The 20,441-nt window shown below is 57.0% G+C and overlaps 1 protein-coding gene across 1 annotated transcript in view; it reads left to right on the forward strand.

Moving 5' to 3' along the window:
* The window catches only part of CLMB (calcimembrin), a 30,594-nt gene that overhangs the window by 6,959 nt on the left and 3,194 nt on the right, over nt 1–20,441 (forward strand). Inside the window, exon 2 of the mRNA XM_045772771.2 lies at nt 1,584–1,629. Within this exon, the coding sequence (XP_045628727.1) occupies nt 1,602–1,629 (28 nt within the window). The 5' untranslated portion in view covers nt 1,584–1,601. The remainder of the gene's footprint in view (nt 1–1,583; nt 1,630–20,441) is intronic.

Consider the following 20,441-nt stretch of genomic DNA (forward strand, 5'->3'; position numbering starts at 1 on the left):
CGGTCTTGAGCCGTATGCCCTCTGATAATTCAGTCCTCATGCTGCTCAGTGAGACCCCAAGAGCATCATCCCCATTTTAAAGATGAGGAAAGTGAAGCCAGGCTCTGGTCCGGCCAGGAGGGCACACAGCTCCAGGGCCTGCCAGCAAGTCAAGAGACACTCCCCCAGTGTCTGTCCCTCTCCTGCCCTGTCTCTCTCCCTCCCACTCACTCGTGTTCTCTGCCTTGTCCCCAATCCCCCCACCCCGTCTCCTGGCAGCTGTCTCCTGGCCCCCTCTTTCCTACCTGTCCCACAAACCCAACCTGGATAAAATTGAAACCCTTGCCTTGGGTTTCTCTAAGCCAGCCCCTCCTGGTCCCATCTCCTAAGACTGCATGTCTCCCAGACTTCCAGCTGCTTCTCCGCACCCTCACTGTCCCCCTACACACACACACCTCCCGCATCCCTGTCTTCCATCCTAAGGTTCCACAATTTCTGGCCCAGAGCGAGCAAGCGTCTCTGACCTTCACAGGCACATGACTCCCCGGGGGGCCTTGTTAAAATACCGATTCTGGCTCAGTGCGTCTGGGTGTGCCTGAGATGCTGCATTGCTAACAAGCTCCCAGGGAGGGGGGGGCTGCTGGTCTACCAGCACAGCCTGGGTAGTCTGCGCCTGGGGAACCCCAGGATTTCCTAGCCCTAGATGCCAGCCTCTGTGCAGGGCAAGGAGAAGACGGGTTCCAGGGCACAAGGCCAGGCCTCAGTCACACACCCATGTTGGAGATCCGAGGGGCTCCTCTCGTGGCCACCCTCTACCCTCGCCCCCAGCCAGCATGGCACACAAGCAGCTCCCTGTGAATGGAGGGATGAGCCTCCCCTTCCCCAGGAGGGCCTGCAGAGCCTCACAGGCCCCAGGCGGAGGTTGGGGCCGCCCCAGGTTGGAACGGCAGCTCCCTGAGCCTTGATTTCCCTGTCTGTGAGTGGGGATGGTGGTAGCACCTCCCAGCACCCCAGCTGGCACTGAGGGTCGTCAGAGCACACAGGTGCTGAGCATGGCCAGCTGCTGCCCATTTCATTCCTCGTGCAGAAGGCTAAGGACGCATCCTATTGCTGGCAGACTGTGGGAACGCTGGCAGGGGCCGTTTTAACTCCCGTGGACTGAGGCCCAGATGGCCTTCAGCTGTTAGATCTCCATAGAACGTGCATTTAAATGAGGGGCCGTGCCCTCACAGAAGGTAAGCCCATCGTGGTAGCCTGGGGCTGCCCTGCAGCCTGGCCGAGGAGCCTCACGTCCTCCTGTCCCTACTGCTGAAGCCAGCCACCGCCTGCAGCCCCTAAAAGAAAAGGCCCGGTCAGCCCCCCACTACGCCCTCCCCTCAGCCGCACCCCACACTCCAGATCTCCCGTATACTTAGCTCTGAGGCGCCTGAAAGTTTTTCCACCAGCACAGACTCATCTTTGAGCAAACTCAGCTCAGATGTAGTCAGCACGCACCCTGACCTCACCAGGCCCCAGCGGTTTCTCTCCCCGCTGCTTCCTGTTGTGTCCTGGTGGGGCGGGGGTGGGCCGCACGTGGCCAGCACCAACAAGCCCTCTCTCCACAGGCCCGCAGACGTGCTACCATGGGGCTTAAGCTGTCCTGCCTGAAAGGTAAGGGGGGGGCAGCTCCCCCACCAGCTCTTCTGGGGCTGGGAGGGGGGAGGTGAAGGAATGAGGCTGGAGAGAGGGGGAGGATACACCCTGGGAGGGGGGAACCACCACTTAAGGCAACATCTGTACACAGCAGGTGCCTTATAAATGCTTGCTCTGACTCTGAGCACCCCTGCAGGCCTTCCCTGTCACTGGCAGGTGAGTGATGTGGGAAGGTCGCAGTGCTCCTGGGCCTTGGCTTGTTGCTCAGGGGGATTAACCCCAACCATGGAGAGTAAGGGAAGAAGAGCCCCCCACAGGCACACGCCAGGGGTGTTTGCTCTCTACCCTGTGGGCCTGTTATCACTGACAAAGGAGGTCCGGCTTGCTGGGTGCTGGGGAAGACCAACAGGGAGAAGGTCCTGGAAGGACACAAAATCACTGTGGAATGTGGTAGGTGTTGGCAGAGGCAGCCCAGACACCTGTCCTGTGCCCTAGAACTTTCTGACCAGCATCTGGATGACCCAGAGACACCTCAGACTCACGTGGCCCACACAGAGACCTCTCCCCTTTAAGCCCATTATTCAGCAACAAATGCTCCCCAGCTTGAAATCCAGGAGTCGTTCTCATGGCCCTTGACCCATGTGTGGCATGCCCAGCAACGCTGACTCACCTCCTGGATGTTTCGGGGGTGCCCCTGGCCCCGTCCCTTCGCCGCAGGAGGTCAGGGTTGTGGGAAGGTCCAGGCCAGAGTGAAGGGCCCGCTTCGGTCTGGCTGCTGGGATGCTGGGATTCGGTGAGCTCAGGAGAACATCTGGTTGGCCCAGCTTAGGCCTTGTGCCCCGCCCCCTTGGCCAGGGGGTGGGGCATCTTGATGGACAGTTCCTCCAAGAGGATGCGCAAGTGCGGGCAGTGGTTCCCCTGGAGAAAATCAGAGTGTCGTTGGCAAAGTGGGGTTGAGATGCTGGAGAGCCGTGTGCAACCCACGCCCTTCCAGGGCTTGGCTCCCCTGAGGCTGCAGGCTGAGCCCACGCAGGAGTCGGGGGCGTTTGTCAAGCAAGCATCTGTGGAGGTGGAGGGCCAGTGGTTGCATCCAGAATGAGCCCCTGGTGCTCAAGGACCCTCCTCCTTTAGACTTTGCATTGGTGTCCCCAGTGCTGGGCACAGAGTAGGCATTCAGGACAAGCTTTTTGTTTGGGTTTTTAACCGTGGTAAAAGACACGTAACATACAATTTGCTGTCTTAACCATTTTTGAGTGTACAGTGCCCAGGCACTAAGGACAGTCATGTTGTTGCGCAGGGGTCCCCACCATCCACCTCCAGACCTTCTCCACTGTCCCAGCCCCACCAACTCCTCAGCCCCTCCCCCAGCCCCATCTCCCATCATCCTACCTCCTGTCCCTGTGAATTTGCCTCCTCTAAGGGCCTCCCATGCCTGCAGTGATACGGTACCCCTCCTTTCAGGACTGGCTTATTTCACTCAGCATCATGTCCTCAAGATTCCTCCCTGGTCAACCGTGCTGCAGCGGGTGTCAGAATAGCCTTCCTGTTTAAGGCTGACTTATATTCCCTGTGTGTATACACCACGTTTGGTTTATCCATTCCTCCATGGGCAGGGGGTGCCTCCACTTTTGGCTGCTGGGCCAGGACATCTTTGACGAGTCAACCAAGGCCCTGGAGGGACCCTCGGGGCTGCTTCCCTTCCAGCCCAAGGCGGGGATCCACCCAGGGGAGGAGACCCCAAGAGCGCAGACCCTGAGAGTCCCTGGGGAACATCCAATGCCCCCCCCATTTCCTCTTCTCTGCAGGACTGAGAGCCCAGGAGCAGGCTGAATGCTCCCCGTACTGGGGGGCTTTTAAAAGGGCCACCTTCCAGCCAGGCCTTGGAGGAGCGAAGGGCTGGAATGTTGCTGGAGCAGCGAGGTTTGCTCGTCAGGGCCTGCCACTGGCCCTGGGCTGCCAGCCCTCTACCCAGCCCTGATCTCTGGAGGTGGCAGGTCTCTTGAGTGAGACAGGCAGGGGGAAGGCGTGAGGGGCAGGGAGCCGAGCACAGGACCCTCTCTCCATGCTTAACCAAGAGGACCCAGGCCCGCGAGCCCAGAAGCCCCAGACCCTCCCCCTCCCTTAATGGACCGGCCACAGCGCAGCCACCGCAAAGCGCCAGGTGCTGCTCGGCCCCTCCCCTGCACACTGTTGTCCACGTTACCTTCCCGGCCCTTGCCGCCTGGGCACTTGTGCCTGCAGGCATGGTGTTACCCCACTGTGGGGCTGCGACGTGTCTGTGTGTCATGTCTGGCTGCCACTGGTATGTGTCTTTCCACACTCTCTAACGCCTTTGTCACATCCCACCAAGAGTTGGTCTTCGGGTGGTTTCCAACTTGTTGCTTTTGTAAATAGTGCCATTTTGAACATCTTTGATTTCTGATTTTTTAAATTATTACTTCTTTGGGATAAATTCCAGAAATCAGAATGACCCAGTCAAGTAATTAGAATACATGGTGAATTCTTACTGGGGGCTAAGACTGCACAGAGCCCTTTTCTGTGCATATTCTGTGTGGATCCACTCCCCTGGCTCCATGACAACCGAGTGAGTTCTCCTGGGATCCCCAGTTTCCAGACGAGGAAGCCAGGGCACGGAGAGGCAGTGCAGTTGGCCCGAGGCCACACAGCTGGGACCCGGTGGGATCTGAACCCAGGCAGGCTCGTTCCAGAGGCCTTGCTTCAACCACTTCAACCACCACTGGTATGGCCGCTTCTGAAGAAAACATTTTAAGTTGACATTTGAAGCAGTCACTGTAGCCAGAAACGTTTTCAACACGTTCTCGTTCATCTTCACAGTCTATGAGATGGTGTCAGAGTTTCCTGGAGCTGCCGTAACATATTACTACACACTGAGGGGCTTCAAGCAACAGAAATGTGTTCCCCTACAGTCTGGAGGTTACGAGTCCTAAATCAAGGCGTCAGCAGGGTCGCCACGCTGCCTCTGAAGTCCTCCCTGTGTCTCCCTGCCCCTGGGGGCTCCAGGCGCTCCTGGGCATGTGGCCACGTCCTCCTGTGTCTGCCTCCGTCCTCACATGGCCTCCTCCCTGTGTCTCTCTGTGTCCTTTCTCTTAGAAAGACACCAGTCTCTGAACTTCCAGCCAGCCTTAAATCTGGGTGATCTCATCCCAAGATTCTTAATGAATCGCATCTGCAAAGACCTTATTTCCAAATAGGGTCACCTTCTAAGGGTCTGTGTGGATGTGGATTTGGGGGGACACTCTTCACCCCACCACGAGTCACTTCACCCCTAAGCCCTGCACGTGCGGGGCAGGAAGGTACTTCTCTGGTCTGACAGCAAAGACTCAGCCCAAGGTGGGGACTGGTGGAGGGCGTGACACGGCAGAGAGGAACACAGCTGCGCCGAAATCCTTCTGTTTCTGGTCCCAAAGGAGAGTGGGTATAGCGGAGCACTGGGAGTGGGGTCCTGCTGCTCAAGGGTCTGGCCGTGGCAGCTGTGACATGTGGGAATGCTCTGCTGTCCAAAGAGCGCCTCCTGCCCCGAGCCCTCTGTTGGAAGGGCTGGCGTGGGCCGGGGGTCGCGGTGAGCCAGGTGCTGCTCCCAGAATGGGGTCTCTCCATTCACCTATTTCATGCTCACTGCAGCTGGACAGTGTAGGTGACTTCACAGAGGGAAGACCGAGGCACGGGCCGCTCTCACTGGCCGGTTGGGAGGGGCTTGGCTCAGCAGACGGGGGAGGGGTGAGTGGTTCTCTCCAGGTCAGCAGAGGGTGGCACGGCCCTAGGAACAGCACGGTCGGGCCACCAGACCTGCGGGCTCACATCACCTGGGAACTGGTCAGACATGTGGGCCCCTCCCAGATCTACTGAGTCAGAAACTCTGGGGGGTTTTAACAAACCCCCTGGGGGATTCCAGTGCCTGCTCAAGTTTGAGAACACTGGGGACCTGGCTCTGGGGTCAGAGGGATCTGAGTTCAGATCCCACGGGTGTCCCTGACTGCAACCTCGTACAAGTCACTTCACGTATCAAAGCCTCAGCTTCCCTATCTGTAAAATGGGGTGATGAGTGGGGACATCTCCCGGGCCAGGTTTCGAGAGTGATCTGAGCTAGATTGGCACTAAAGATGGTGCCCAGTGGACAGGGTTTCCCGTCTGCCCCGGCCCTCTGTACCTTCCCACTGTGGCGGCAGGTGCAGGTGCAGGGGAAGTCAGTCTGGAGCTGTGGCCTTTCCTGCAGGGGCCACCTCAGGGGCCGGTGTGGTCTCTGGGGTTCCCCAGAGGGTGCCAGCACCAGCCCCAGCCAATAACAGTGTCATCATGAAGACAGGCTCCTGGGCCGGGCTGGTCCCAGCGCACTGTCCTTCTGGGGCCGCCTGGGACTGGGCGGGAAGGACACCAGGAGATGGAGACTCTGTCCGGGCTTGGTGGCTCATTCATGTGTTTTAACGACTATTTTTCAGAACAGTTTTAGATTTATAGAAAGGGCAGTTTCACATTTACAGTTTCCCCTCTAGTTAAGGCTTGCGTCGGCTCTGTCCCTTGGTCGCGAGCCCTGAATTGGTCCGGATGCATTATTACCAGTAATGTCCCTGCTTTGTTCAGCTTTCCTGTTCTCCCCTCAGGCCCTCTGCTGTCCCAGGAGCCCACCTTACAATTTCTTGTCACGTCCCCTCTGGCTCCTCTGACTGTGACAATTTCTCAGAAGCTCCTGTCTTTGTGACCTTGGCCGTCTTAAGGAGGACTGGCCGTCTGTTTGGGAGGACAGCCCACTGTTGGGATCTTGCCAATGCGGGGGGGAGGGGGTCTTTAGTCTCTTCTGCCGAGCAGGTGACGATGGTGATGGTGGCGACTAGGGACACGGGTATGCCCTCCCTAACGCCCCTGACCGTCCAGGCATTTCCCCCACTTCCCTTGCAGGGGGGCTCAGATCCTCTCCTCTACTCGGCCTGTAACCCAGGCATGGGGTGTTTGGGGGCTGGCAGTCACGATGCCCGTTTTTGATTGATGTCAGGAGGCCTGAGGCTAGCCGCAGGCCACAGCGAAGATGAGAGTCACAATGCATCACGCCTTCTAGCGCGAACTCTTGGTCCCAGCTGCCCGACGCTGCGGGCGGAGTTGGCCGAGAGACTGCTCATTACACAAACATTGATTGCATCCCTACTGTGCGCCGATCCAGGCCCAGGTACGGGACTTCAGACAGGAGCAAAGGAGTCATGCTTCTTGACCGCGTGGAGCTTGGAGAGTGAGAGAGAGGTGAGCGTTACTCAGAACAGCCACTTGAGTGCCGACTGCCACGTGCTACGACGGAAACCTGTGGCCCAGCCCTCAGGCAGGGATGGCACCAGGGAAGCAAGCAAGCCTGGGAGAGCTGGTCTGGGAGACAGTGGGGAAGGGGAGAAATGGGAAGAACAGCAGGTGGTCAAGGAGAGAAGCAGCGGATGGTGGGGCAGGGAATTTGGGTTTACTCCAGTGGGGGCTGGGAGCTCCATGTAACGGGAAGGATAAAGGCATCCATTCGGCTAATACATTTTGAGCCATTTTCAGAATGCGTGGGGGGCTTCATACGTTTGAAAGGAAGGCAGCATGGTGGGGCCCGCATCAAGGTAGAACATGGCCAAGGTCACCGTCTTAGTGTACTGAGCTTCTGTGTTCCATTTGTGCAGTGGGCTGCAGCTTCCTGCCCACGGGGATCCTCGCTGCCTGCCCTGTACCCCCTCCCCGCAGGGAACAGAGCCGAGACCAGCGCTGTGTTCCCCCGCAACCTTCCAGCTGACCGGCAGGCAGCTGTCGGGCATCCGCTCTGGGCCAGGCTCTGCACCAGGCCCCAGGGAAGGGCCGTGGACGGCTCAGAGCCCCTGCCCCCATGCAGGAGAGGCAAACACGAGTGTGTGAACAGAGAGCCAGACTGGTGGGTTGTGTGGTGACAGCAGTAAAGGGAATTAAAGTGGTGTCATAGTGTGCACAAGGCAGGTGGGGGCCTCTTGTAGCACAGACATCAGAGCCAGCCACACAGAGGCCAGGAACAGTGCTCCAGGCAAAGGGAACAGCAGATGCAAAGGCCCTGAGACAGGAACAAGTTTGGTGAGCCGAAGAGCAGTGTGAAGAGGGGAGTGGGACAGGAATGAGGGGCTGAGAGGCCAAGCAGGAGGAGCTGAGGTCCCTGGGCGGGCAGGACTGTGGCATCTGAGGTGAGGTATCGAGAATTTCTTGTATTAGGAGTAGGGAGCATTAGAATCGGTGCAGACCAGGGGTCTAAGCCTCCATGTGATCCGACTTGCAGGGCTGCAGCCCAGGGCGAGCGCCACTATCTGGGGCCAGCATCCTTGCTTTTCACATGAAACCTGGGCTGGGGACTGACTGCCTAAAGTGAAAAGGTTGACTTGGCTGGAAACCCAGGAGGCAAGGGCCCAGAGGGCAGAGAGACCCCCACCTGCTCCAAGGAGGGGTGCTTAATCACAGACTGTCTCAAATGCCGAAGCAGATGGTACTTAACTTGGCCCCGCCCTGTCCCCATGGGAGAGCCAGCAGCCCTCCTGGCTCATGGCCTGGATTTAGCCCCATGTCCTGCTTAAGCTAACCCCCCCACCCGTGCCGCCCCGCACGTGCTGTCCTGAGGAAGGAGGGAGGGACAGCTAAGAGGGCCACAGTCAAGTTGGCTAGCCTGGGCATGCTTGAGGACCAATACCCAGGGGAGGCTTGGGCTTCCGTGCACTGGGGCTCTGGAGCTGAGCTGGCCCTGCACAGTTGTCCCAGATCAAGGGGACAGGCCTTTTACCTGTCCATCTCCTGGTCGTGCTGTAGGGCTATGCCAGGAGGGGCATGACCTTGGGCAGGGCCTAGATGAGGAGAGTGAGGGTGTGTCTGGCCCTGAGAACAGGGCCCCCTTAAATTGTGTATCCTAAGTTCCTTGAGTGCCCCACTTCAGTCCCTCCCAGCTTGGGGGTGGGCAGGTCCTAGGGACCATCAGCAGGCAGCACTCGGTCTATAGGTTCCAGTGGGGGACTGTGGGGACTGGGGCTGTGGGCCAAGAAGGCACAGGCCCCAAGGATGCCTGTCCTTGAAGTCCTAGTCCTGTAGTCCCTACAGCCGGCCTCAGCTCCTGGCAGCCCACACTAGTGTCCTAACCACGCACTGCCCATGTGTCGGTCAGAATGGGGGGCCATGCAGGGGAGACCATGAAGGTGTAAGAAAGGACAGGCATCTCCGTCTGAACAGCTAGGGAGCCATGTCTCGCACACATGGTTTAGGCAAAGGAACAAGGGGCAGAACGACAGATCTCATACCACCACGCACATTGGAAAAAGGAAACAAATATGCCCAGGAGAGTGTTTGCACATGTAGACAGAGAATGCTCTGGAAGAAGACACAGGGAACGGTAACCATGACTGCCTCCAAGAGGAGAAGCTGTGAAAAACAGGGTGGCTGGGGGTTAGCCAAGAGCTGGGCCCAACAGACAGGCTGGAGTCTTCGGTGGCCAATGTCTCTGGCCTGGAGGAACCAGCTGGGCCCAGCGTCCCCATTCCCAGGACTCTGGGGACTTCACTCTCGACTTCCCTGGGCCCAGTGACCACACACTGGGCCAGTCTCCTGAGAGGAGCATTCCCATCCCTGCTCCTGCCTCTCTCTACCTGTTTACTCTCTCAGCCCTTCACCTTGATGGGAGTTCTCCTGCAGCAGCATGGTCCACCTTCCTCCTTCTTCCCTCCTAAGTCTGTCTGTCTGTGTTAGCTCCCCTTCAGAAAATGCTTTCTTCTCCTTTTCATTACTTTATTTTCTGAATATGTAAAATACCTCGTGGTACAGAATGTAAAATGTACAAAAGAATATGTAGGAAAACGTAAGTCTCCCCTTGCTACTCTCCTGCTTCGAGACAGCCATTGTTACTGCTTCCTTGGGTCTCCTTCCAGAACATTCTACGTCTGCATGCACAGACATGGTCCTGGGCGTATCCCTTTCCTTTTTCCAACATGCATGGTGGCATTAGACCCGCCATTCTGCCTCTCCCCCCATTCCTTCCACGGATCTGCAAGTGTGGGAACGGGCTTCCTCGTGGACCATGGTGCCCGTCCTTTTGCACAGTGACACAGTATTCCCTCGTGTAGCCCGCCCTCAGGGTCTCACCGTCCCCACCCTGTCTTTCACCCACCAGGGAGCCTGGCCATGGGACATTCCCAGAAGTAGCACTGCTAGGTTAGAGGGCGTGCAGCCTTGTCATTTTGAGAGTTGTGCCATGTGACCTCGGGAGTTGCAGCCAAAGGCCCTGCATCCTCCACGTGGGGAATGACTAAGCTAACAGTGGTAACGGCCTTTTTTTTTTTTTTTTTCATTCTTGCTGATCTCATGGGTGAAAAGTGCTATCTCGGGGAAATTTGTTTCACGTCTGCAAGAAAGGTTTGCATTCTTGTTGACGTACGACGCACGGGCCGACCAAGGATGCCAGCTGTGACGGAGCCGCTCCATGTACCTTTTCACACACCCGCCAGCGTCCTCGTCCTCCCCCAACCCCTGCCAGCACCGGTCAATTCTCCTGCCTCTGTCCTTTCCCTGCCCCCGACCTCTGCGTATGTCACCTCTTTCGTTGAGCAAGGAGCTTCGAACCACCCAAGCCATGCCCAAAACTCCTCTGAGACCCTCCTCTGTAGTGGCTGGGGAGACCCACTGTGAAGGCACAAACTTCCCCAAGCCTCAGTTTCTGCAAAGTGAGGGCTGAGATGCTCTGGGACAGAGCCGGGGCCACTTCCTCTCTGTCACCCTTGCACGTGGCAAAGGGAATTCTACAGCTGACACGGCACTGCCTCCGGGGCGTGTGCCGTGGGCAGCAGCTATGCGATCAGGGGCAAGTGGTGCAGTGTGTCTTTGCCTCAGTTTCCCCCACTGTCAGTCAGGGCCACCGCAATCCCCTTCAGGGTGTTGCTTAGATAATCTCAGGTGCTGACACCTGTAGGGGGCACAGGAGGCCCTCCATACGAAGTGTTGGGGGGTCATCATCACAGCTCCTGTCTTTCCTCTCCACTGAGGCCAGCACCCACTCTGGCCATTGGAGGGGCTCCCCTCCTGCCCTGTCCAGAGCAGCCCCCTCTGGTTTGCTGAGCCTGCACTGGCACCAAAGGCGTGCAGGGCAGTGGCTGTCCGGTGTCTCTGCACCCAGCCAGTGCCAGATCCCAGAGCACTTGGCTGCCCTCAGGCCCAGGAAAGGCCTGTCCACATGGAGCTGGCCGTGGAGCTCACCGGGGAGCACAGGGAAGGAGGCAGCCCGGCCTCCCAGGAGGACTCCCTGGGTAGAGGCACAGCCTCAGCTGTCCGTGGTGGCACTCGCTGCCGCTCTGCTTCCCAAAGACCAGATGCCACTTGGGCCTTGAGCTTTTGATCTGCTCTGCTGTGTGGCCACCCATCTGTGGACCCTCTCACGTGTCAGCTGCCCATAGCTGGGAAGACACGTCCCCGTCCTCAGGGCTTGGGCTCCTCCAGGAGCTCACGGTTTTGCTCAGGATAGCCCCGCTCACCTCCTGCCTCGGGGACTAGCTGGAATCTACTTCCAGTGGCCCCTGGTGGCAGTAATAACAGTCCTAGCCCCACTAAGCGCATGCTGTGGGCCAGGCTTCCCCAGACACCTGCCACTTAATGAAACACATCCTTAGGAGAGCGCTGTGGGTTACAGGTCACTATCCTGGGTGAAAATTTGAATCTTTATCCTAATAAGGGAGGCAAGGCAGATAGCCCCCTTTCAGTGGTCCTCTCTGTGAGTTTGCAAACAGAGGCTCAGAGAGGGTAAGAAGGATGCTCAGCCCACACAGCTGGCGGAAGGCAGAGTAGGACCACCAGTCCCTGTGGCTCTGGGCATCCTGCAGCCCCCTCCTGTGGCTCCAGACCAGCCACAAGGGACAAAGGAAACCAGCAGCTCTCAGGGGCCTGCTCAGAAAGGCAGAGCTATTGTGGTGATTAGTAACAGCTATGACCGTGGCTCTCGACTTCTCAAATGGGGGGGGATTTTGCCCCCCACCCTCACCCCATTACCTAGAGTTGTCAGATTTAGGAGGGGAAAAAAAAACATAAAACAGGATGCCCCAGTTACATTTGAATTACAAGTAAACAAGGAATAATTGTGTAGTATAAGTATGTCCCAAATATTGCATGAGGATTTGTACTAAAAAATTACTGGTATTTTTTAAATTTGTATTTTATCTGGTAACTCCACCCCCCTAGGAAACGCGGGCAGCATCTGGAGACCGTTTTTGGTGTCACAGCTAGAGGGCGCTACAGCCTCTAGAGGCCAGGGCCAAACTGTGCACACTGCATCCGCACCGCACGGGGTGGTCAGCGGTGCCCGCTCAGCCCCACCTCCCGCGGGCCGGGCCGCTGCCAGGTGCTGTGCCTGCTTTCTCTGACTTGGGTTCTCACTCCACCCTCACCCCATGGCCGAGACCCACGAAGCGCCCCAGAGAGGCTGGGGTCCGGAGCCAGGACGGGACCCCACCAGAGTCCAGAATTTGCCCTGGCGCTCCAGGCAGGCGGGCAGGCGCGCCGCGGGTGGCAGGGAGGGGGCGCCTTCGCCCCACCTCACCGCGCCCCACCCTCTCTCCGGCTCCTCCTCCCGGGCTCTCCCTCCAGCGGCTCATCCCTGACGCAAGCTGGGGCTTTTTCCTTAATTAAAAAGAGATTTAAAACATCCACCGCGGGCTCCACTGGGCCCCGGCTGCCTCGGAAATGTAGGACCGCCCTCAAGGCCCTGGCCTCATCCATAATAATGCAAGGCTTTCTGCTTAATTGGAATAAAAAAAAATAAAAAGATTAAGTGCATCTGAAACCCTTGGAGGCATTTGTCGGCTTGTTTTTTGAAAGACCTACACTAAATCCGACATCTGACATCCGGTCATCTCTGAGGAGTTAGTGCCGGCCCCAGTGCACCCCATTCCTGCCCCAGGGCCTTTGTGCCTGCTGCAGCTGACCCAAGTGCCCTCAACTTCCCTCCATTTTTCCTGCCACCGCCCTCCGATTGGCCCCGCCGGAAGCCTTTTCTGACTCCCACCTTCTAACCCTGTCCTGCTCCTTCTCATCATCGGCTTCTTACTACTGATCCAGGCTCCGGAAAGTGTTTGCTTCCTTGTCCTGGGAAGGCAGGCTCCATGTCAGTTCCACATGACCCTGGGCACGGCCCCTGAGTCCTCTGTGCCTCGGTGTGCCCATCTGGAAGATGAGCTTCTCACACTGTGGGCCTCACTGGGAGGACAACATGATGACTCCCCCTCGAGGAGCTCATACAGCCCCACCTGCCCCCACCGCAGCAATGTGAGCCCTCCCGACAGCGGCGTGAAACACCAGGGCCCTCTCTGTTTTTTCCCAGCTGCCCCTGAAATCTTTGGGGCCTCACTCCCGCTCTGGGGCCTGGAGGGTGGTGGAAGGCGCAGAACGGTGGGAGGAGCAGAGAAACATGCTGAGACTCTTTCCTCCTCTGCTGTGTCCCCAGCACCTGAGACGACACCTAGCACATAGTGGGTGCTCACTAACTGCCTGCCAGCCGAGCACCTCCCCTGGGCCCGGCTCTGTGCCGCAAGGGAAGGGAGCGTCAGGTGAGAAGGCCGGGGGCCAAGCGAGGCGGGGTCACAGCCAGCCAGCAGAACTGAGAGTCAGGGTCTGGAGCCCCCGGAGCCCGGGGTCAGTCCAATCCAATAAGGAAAATACGTCTCCAAGGGTTAGGGTGGAAAGGACTATTTTGTCAGAGCCTTCCCCACTCCAGCTGTCCTACAGCAAGGGTGGGACCAGGTCCCTGACCTGCGTTCAGGGGGCTAGGAGTAACAGCCACTGGGTGGCACCCAGTAGGTACTCAATATTGGCTGAATCAAGAAGTGTGAAGGCCAGAATCTCATGCTCTTAATAACCACCTATGTTCACTGAGCGAGCTCCGTGTGGCCAACTGTGTGAATTTCTCACCTGCAAAATGCCCATAATGGTTGCACCCCCTTGGCTGGAGTGAGGATGTCAGTGTGGGTCTTAATCCCCCTTAGCACCCCCTGGAGGTGGGGACGATTTTTTACCTTCATTTTGCAGGTGAGGAAACAAGGCCCAAAGGGGTGGTGTCATTGCCAGGTGTATTGAAGCCCAGGTGAATGTTCTGGCCTCCATTACCTTGTGGGCCCAACAGAGACACTGTGTGCGCGACGGTGCCTTTGGGAAGAGTGGACACAGTCCCAGGGACGCGGTCCCAGGCAGAGTCTCCAAGCCAGTCCGCATGCCATTTTCAAAAGAAGCAGCAGAGGGCGCCCTTGAGCCACGAAGCCTGCGGAAGGCAACAGGTGTCGGCGGTGGCCTCGGAGTGGCCTGGAGGCTTCGGAGAGCTGCACAGGGAACTGGAGCAACCTGAGCAGATCATAGGCCTGGCTCAGGGCTTCTGAAGGATGAGAAGTGGTGGCTGATACCAGAAGGGGCAGGGCAGGAGCTCAGGCCTGGAGCCACCTGGTCTCCACGTGTCCTCCCAGCACCTTCTTTCTCTGAACCTTGGTTTTCTCGCCTGGAGAATGGCCATGGGTCCAGTGTCCACCCCAAGGGGTGGTGTGAGGAAGCGGCATGGTCCTCAACCCCAGTCTCCCCCAAGCGCCAGCCCAAGGGCTCACCCTTGGCCATGCCTCCTGCACTAGGCAACCATACGCCGAATGCCAGGTACTTCGTGCCTACAAGACAGGTGTAACTTAGAGTAGGCTCAGAGTAGTGCCCCATGTTCCCACAGTCACCCTAGCTTGTAGGTTCCCTGCCCTGGCTGTTAGACTCATGTGGGTGCTTTTAAAAATCCTGGCAGCCCCAGGGGCACCTGGGTGGCTCAGTCGGTTAAGCATCCGACAACCCTTGATCTCAGCTCGGGGTCTTGATCTCAGGGTCATGAGTTCAAGTTCCATGTTGGGCTTCATGCTGGGCCTGGAACCTACTTTAAAAAAAAAAAAATCCTAGTGGCAATGAAATCAGGCTCTCTGGGTGTGGGGTCCTCGGTCAGTAGTTTTCACACTTCCCACGTGATTCCCAGTGGGCGGCCAAGATGGAAAACCGCTTCCCTCAAGCTGGGAGAAGGGCAGAACCAGGTTTCAGAGGAAGTCTGTCTGGCCTCACAGCACAGCGTCTCCCCATATCACCTGCAGAGAAGGCCGGCTCCTGGAAGCCAGGGTTTTGGCAGTCGGGCCTGCTCTAAATCCAGGACCGAGAACAGTACATGCCCCAGAGCAGGGGCCCAGTCAAGGTCAGGTGACCGCCACCCGTTGGAAAGCCTTCCGCACAGGCTCCCTATTGCACCCTGAAACCTTTCAGCATTTCTGGGGCTCTGGGATCTGCTCCCCACCCCCTGCTTCCTTGGGGCCTAGCCCCCTGGAATCCCAGCCAAGCCCACCCCTTCAGGAAATGGGCTTTTAATGGCCTGAGGCGGGCACATAATTAACAAGTAACAATTCTGGCTTTAGCACAAATGAGCTCCTTGTCTGGGGCAGGGTGGCATTTGTTTTTAATCCCCAAAGTAGGCTTTATCTCCTGAGAGCTTTTTCTCTCTCGCTCAGCCACCTCTGCTAGAGGCTGGGCAGCCCCCGGGGGGATTTGAGAGGTGCTGAAGTCCCGCCCTCCCTCTTTCCTCCCTCCTCTCTCTTTCCACCTCCCTCCTCCCCTCCCCTCTCTCCTCTCCACCTCGAGCATCTCTCCAGGGCCCACTTAGTGACCTGATGCTTCCTGATTAAGAATGTGGGCTTTGTCGCCAAGCTCCCAGAACCTGTTAAAATGCAAATGTGGGGCCCGGGAGGAGTGTGGCTCTTCCCTATTAGCATTTTATTTTAGAACTTGGGAATATTCGCGGGGGAAGCGGCCTTGGAGAGGGAGCAGGGAGGCTCCCTCCTGTTACAGATAACAATAATCAGGGCTTCCTTTTGTCGCCAGCACTCCATGAGACGCTCTTTACGGATGATTATAGAGAAAGCTAACGGGAATTGAGCACCCTCTAGGCCCCTGGCTCGCTGGGCAAGTGCTTTACGCGAATGCATTCATTTCCTCAAGCCCAACACCCCTCCGGTGTAGGTACTGTGGCTCACAACAGCAGGCAGGTCTTGGGTTTTGTTCTTGTCTTCGGCATCAAGCAGCCTCAGCCTTCTGAGGTTCTGTCACCTCAGGCATGTTCCAGATCCACACCCCCTGACTTCTGGGTGTTACAGGGCAGGGATTGGTGGCCTGCAGCCCTTGGGCCAAATCTGGCCCTCTGCCCATTTTTGTCAATAAAGTTTTATTGGGGGGCACCTGGGTGGCTCCGTCGGTTTCAGCATCAGACTCTTGGTCTCTGCTCAGGTCTTGATCTCAGGGTCGTGAGTTCAAGCCCCGCGTTGGGCCCTGCAGCCTACTTTAAATATAAAGAAAGAAATAATAAAGTTTTATTGAAACACAGCCGCTCATTCATTTGCATATCATCAGTAGCAGCTTTCCTGTGACAGTGGCAAAATTGAGCAGTGGCAGGAATAGACTGCAGAGCCCCCAAAGTAAAAAATACTTCCCATCCGGCCCTTTTCAGAAAGCTTGCCAGCTCCGTTATCTAGAATTGTGGTTACGAGAAGCACCAGCTTGCGGAGTTGGACAGATTGGGTTTGGGTTCCAACCCAGGCTCCAACCCACACTAGCTGTTCAACTGACTGCAACTGTTTCCTCCCTCTGTCCTCAGTCTCCACATCCGTGAGATAGGGCTGGTTAGACTTCGCACCCCAGTGAGGCACAGTGAAGACCGAAGGAGAAAGCGTCCATGGGGCGCGCAGCACCACGTCCAGCATGCGGCGAATAACCCGTACATGTCAGCCATGGCAGGTGATAACAGGACCGCCTCCTCCCAGCGGCTTCCTTTCATCCGCCTTAGGTTCTGGGTTGTACTGCTTTCAATCAAGGTGGCGGCAGCCTCGGTGGGTGCTCCCGAGGGGCTCGGCATCTGATGGGGAGACCTGGCCTCTTCCCGCAGAACTAGCTGGCCTCGTCGATTTGGGGGGCACCGCCCCAGGGAGGAAATAGGGTCAGGGTTCAGGACGCAGAGGTGGCTGGGTCGTTGCCTGGGAGAGCCACTCCAGGCTCAAGTTTGGTGTGAGTGAAGGAGGAAGCCGCGCAGGGCGGGAAGGCTGCTGTGTTCATGGGGAGCAGGCCGTCTGCCAGGCGCCCTGTCATCCTCTCCCCAGCCCACAGACGTGGGTCCGGCCACCCTGTTTTGTCAGTGAAAACAGGAAGTCAGAGGGAACACAGTCCAGAGAACACCCTCACTCCTGACAGCAGCTGCAGGCGCGGGGGTTCCATGATTCCCTAGAAAGACACACAGAACTCGCTGAAAGCTCTTGTACTCGTGGTGATGATTTATTACAGGGGAAGGGACGCAGATTCCCATCAGCCAAGCTGAGGGAGTGTGTAGGGCGGAGTCCAGGAAGGTTCCAGACAGAGCTCTCATTGTCCTCTCCCCACGGAGTCACAGACGCATTACACTCGGTATAGCCGTGAGATACACACACTCACACACTCACACGGTGGTGGCAACCAGGGAGGATCGCCTGAGCCTCAGTGTTCAGGATTTCTACTGGGTGTTCTGGGCTGCATTGTGTCCCCCAAAATTCATATATTGAAGTCCTAGCCCCCAGGACCCTAGTATGTGACCTTATTTGGAAATGGGGTCCTTGTTGCAGATGTGATTAGTTAAGAAGAGGACCTGCTGGAGTAGGGTAATAATCGAGCAGGGGTTACTGTGGATTGTAATCCATGATCCAGTATGACTCGTGTCCTTATGAAAAGGGGACATCTGGACAGAGACTCACACACAGGGAGAGGTCGTGTGAAGACAAAGGCAGAAATTGGGCTGATGTGTCCATAACCAAAGGACACCAAACACTGCCTTCAAACCACTGAGAGCAGAGGGGAAGCACGGGACACAGTCTAGGAGGAGCCGGCCCTGGCGGCACCATGCTCTTGGCTTCTGGCCTCCAGACTGGGGGAGAGTAAGTTCCTGTAGTTGGAGCCCCACAGTCTGTGGTCCCTTGTCACAGCAGCCCAAGGACACAAATACAGCGGGACTCCATGACAAAGGCACGGTTGATTGCCAATGAGGCAGATCTGTCCCCAGTCCCTTTGGGTGTCACCCAGAACCCGCGTGGCTGGACTGTCCAATGTGACGAGGGTCCCAGGCAAACAAAGGCTCTCCTGCCAGGCATGGCAGCCCAGGGGCTTAGAAGTGGCCTCCCAGAAGCTGAGCGCAGAGGCCAGACCTCTTTACCCTGCAGAGGCCCAGAAAGGCGGTGTGACTTGCCCAGGGTGGCACCGAGAGCAAGCAGTTGGCCTGATTTGAGCCAGTGCGCTCACCACTGTGCCCGCTGCTGACAGCTTTTCTGAGCATGCAGCCCAGGTCAAGCTGCGGATGGGCCAAGAAATTGGCCTGATTCCATTGCTTTAGGTCACCTGATGTTCACACTTTTGTGGATTCAAACAGGCCGTCTTTGACAGTCCAGGCATGAGCTGCCCATCAGAGGAGCACCCCTTAGGTGACCAAAGGTCACCCTGAGAAGCCCCTGTGACTTTTGCACAGCACAGTGGGTACGGCATTCCTGCCATGCACCTGCTGTCCCTTCCTCCTCCTGTAGTCTGGGTGAGCTACGTGGGCTGCAGCAGCTTCCAATGCCGTGTAACAAATTACCCTCCAGCTCAGTGGGTTTAACAGGCATTAGCTCCATGTCTGTGGCTTGGGAACTCAGGAACGCCTTCGCTGGGGCTTTTGACCAGGGTCTCTTGTGGGGCGACATTTACGCGGTCAGCCAGGGCTACAATGTCATCCAAAGACTTGACCAGGCAGAAGGACTCCCTTTGCTGGCGGCTCCCTCACAGGGCTGTTGTCCGCAAGCCTCGGTTCCTCACCACACACCCCCACCCCTGGCTGCTTGCTTGTCCCCACAGCATGGTGGCTGGCTTCCCCCAGAGCCAGAGGGCAAGGAAAAAGTTGCAATCTTTTGTGACCTCGTCTTGGAGGTCCCAGGCCATGCCTTCTGTCCTGTGCCATATGCAAGAATCCACACTAAGTCCATGCACACTGAAGGGGAGTGAATCAGACTCCATCTCTTCAGGACATGCTTGAGATCCACTGACCCCCCCCCACCCCGCCCAGGGACCATCAAGGAGCAGCAGCAATGACAATCACCCCATTCCTCCGCTCCTGCTATCGACCAGGGACCCAGATACCAGAGCAAATGTCATCCCAGTCCGGGGCTGCTTGGGCTGGAAAACAAGGTGGTGTGGGGTCTAGAGACAAGGATTTTACACCCAGTTCGCGCTGCCTGAAGTTGATTCTCATTTCGAGTTTAAAGTATTCCACTTGCTCTCTCCCAGGCACTATGTGGGCCCAAGGGAGACAGATGAGCAAGACACTGGCCGCCCTCCAGACGCTCACGGTAAAGGGAGAGAGAGTTAAGAAATAATGTCTCCATACAGTGTGATCAGTGCTGGAAGAAGATTGATGAACGAATTAGTGTAGATGGACAAAGGAGGCAGGGATCACATTTGCTGGGACATCTTCCCCAAAGAAGAGCCTGTTTTGCTGGGCTTTGAAGGCTAAGTAGTAGGCCATTGTCCGGCAAAGGAAGACAGAGCATTCCAGGCAGAGAGAGTAGCACGGGCAAAGGCCCGAAGGCATCGGGAGCCCAGGGTTTTGGGGAACTGTGAGCCATCTGGGGAGTGTGGGCAGGTGGCAGGGAATGAGGCTGCAGGTAGTTTGGGCCAGACTGTGAAGGCTGGCTGTGATTCACGATCACCGTTTCCCAAAATGTGTTTCATGACTCATGGTTCTGTGAGATGTTAACAGGCATTCCTTCAAAAACAGACTCCGAGGTTACTTACGTTCAGGAAGACCAGGGTTAAGCTCAATGAAAGCTGCTTCCCTACCGCAGGACTTCTCAGAGCCTTTAATTCTCTAACATGCATGAGAATCTCCAAGAGAAAAATGGATTAGATGGGATCCAGTCAACATTCAAATATGTGGTATTCCCAAACTCGTGATCGTGGAACCCCCTTCCTAAGGGAGTCTCAGGAGGCCAGTGTTCCAGGGAACACATTTTGGGAGCTACTGCTTATAGCTGGTTGTCAGGAGGTAGTGAGGGCCCCGCAGGTATGTGGCATGATCAGGTTCGCAGTTTCTGGCTGAGAGACAGGTTAGGGGCATGGGGAGGGAGAGGGAAGGACGGCAAAGACGCTGAGGGATGGCACCTACAGGCTTGTCATTGGTTAGGTTGGCTCGGGGTTGGAGGCTGAAGATGAAAAGGGAGGAACCGTGGCGGACACTCCGGTTTCTAGTGTGTTGTGGTTCCATTGACTCTGATAGGAAGAATGGAGCAAGGCGTGTGGTGTGGATGGCACCAGTGCTTTTCTATCAGCTGGAGGTCTGCAACCGGGTGTGGCCGGGTCACCCAACCCTCATTAGCAGCGGCCGCAGGACCGCAGATTCACCGACGTGGAAGAAATGGACAGATTCCTGGAAAAGCACAGCTTACCCAGTCCGACACAGGAACGAACAGACAACCTGACCAGCCCCCTGCTGATGAAAGACACCAAACTCGTAATCCAAAGTCTTGCACAAAGGAAATGCCAGGCTCAGACAGCTCCTCTGGGGAATCCAGTCCCATGCGAGCCCCATATCACAGACACCCTTTCAGAAGGTGGCGTGGGGGAAAGGTATTGGCAGGCAAGGCTCCGCGTGGGACAGGCCTGGCTCCTGTTTGAGCTGCACGGCTTGCGTCCATTTAGAGCCCTGTTCTGGGGGCCCGCTGTGTGTCAGACAATGCTCCGGGCGCTGGGGCCACGTTAGTGAACAAAGC

The sequence above is a fragment of the Ursus americanus genome, chromosome 21 (genome assembly GCF_024610735.1).
Source record: "Ursus americanus isolate L20-20 chromosome 21, mUrsAme1.1.p, whole genome shotgun sequence".
Taxonomy (NCBI): Eukaryota; Metazoa; Chordata; class Mammalia; order Carnivora; family Ursidae; genus Ursus; species Ursus americanus.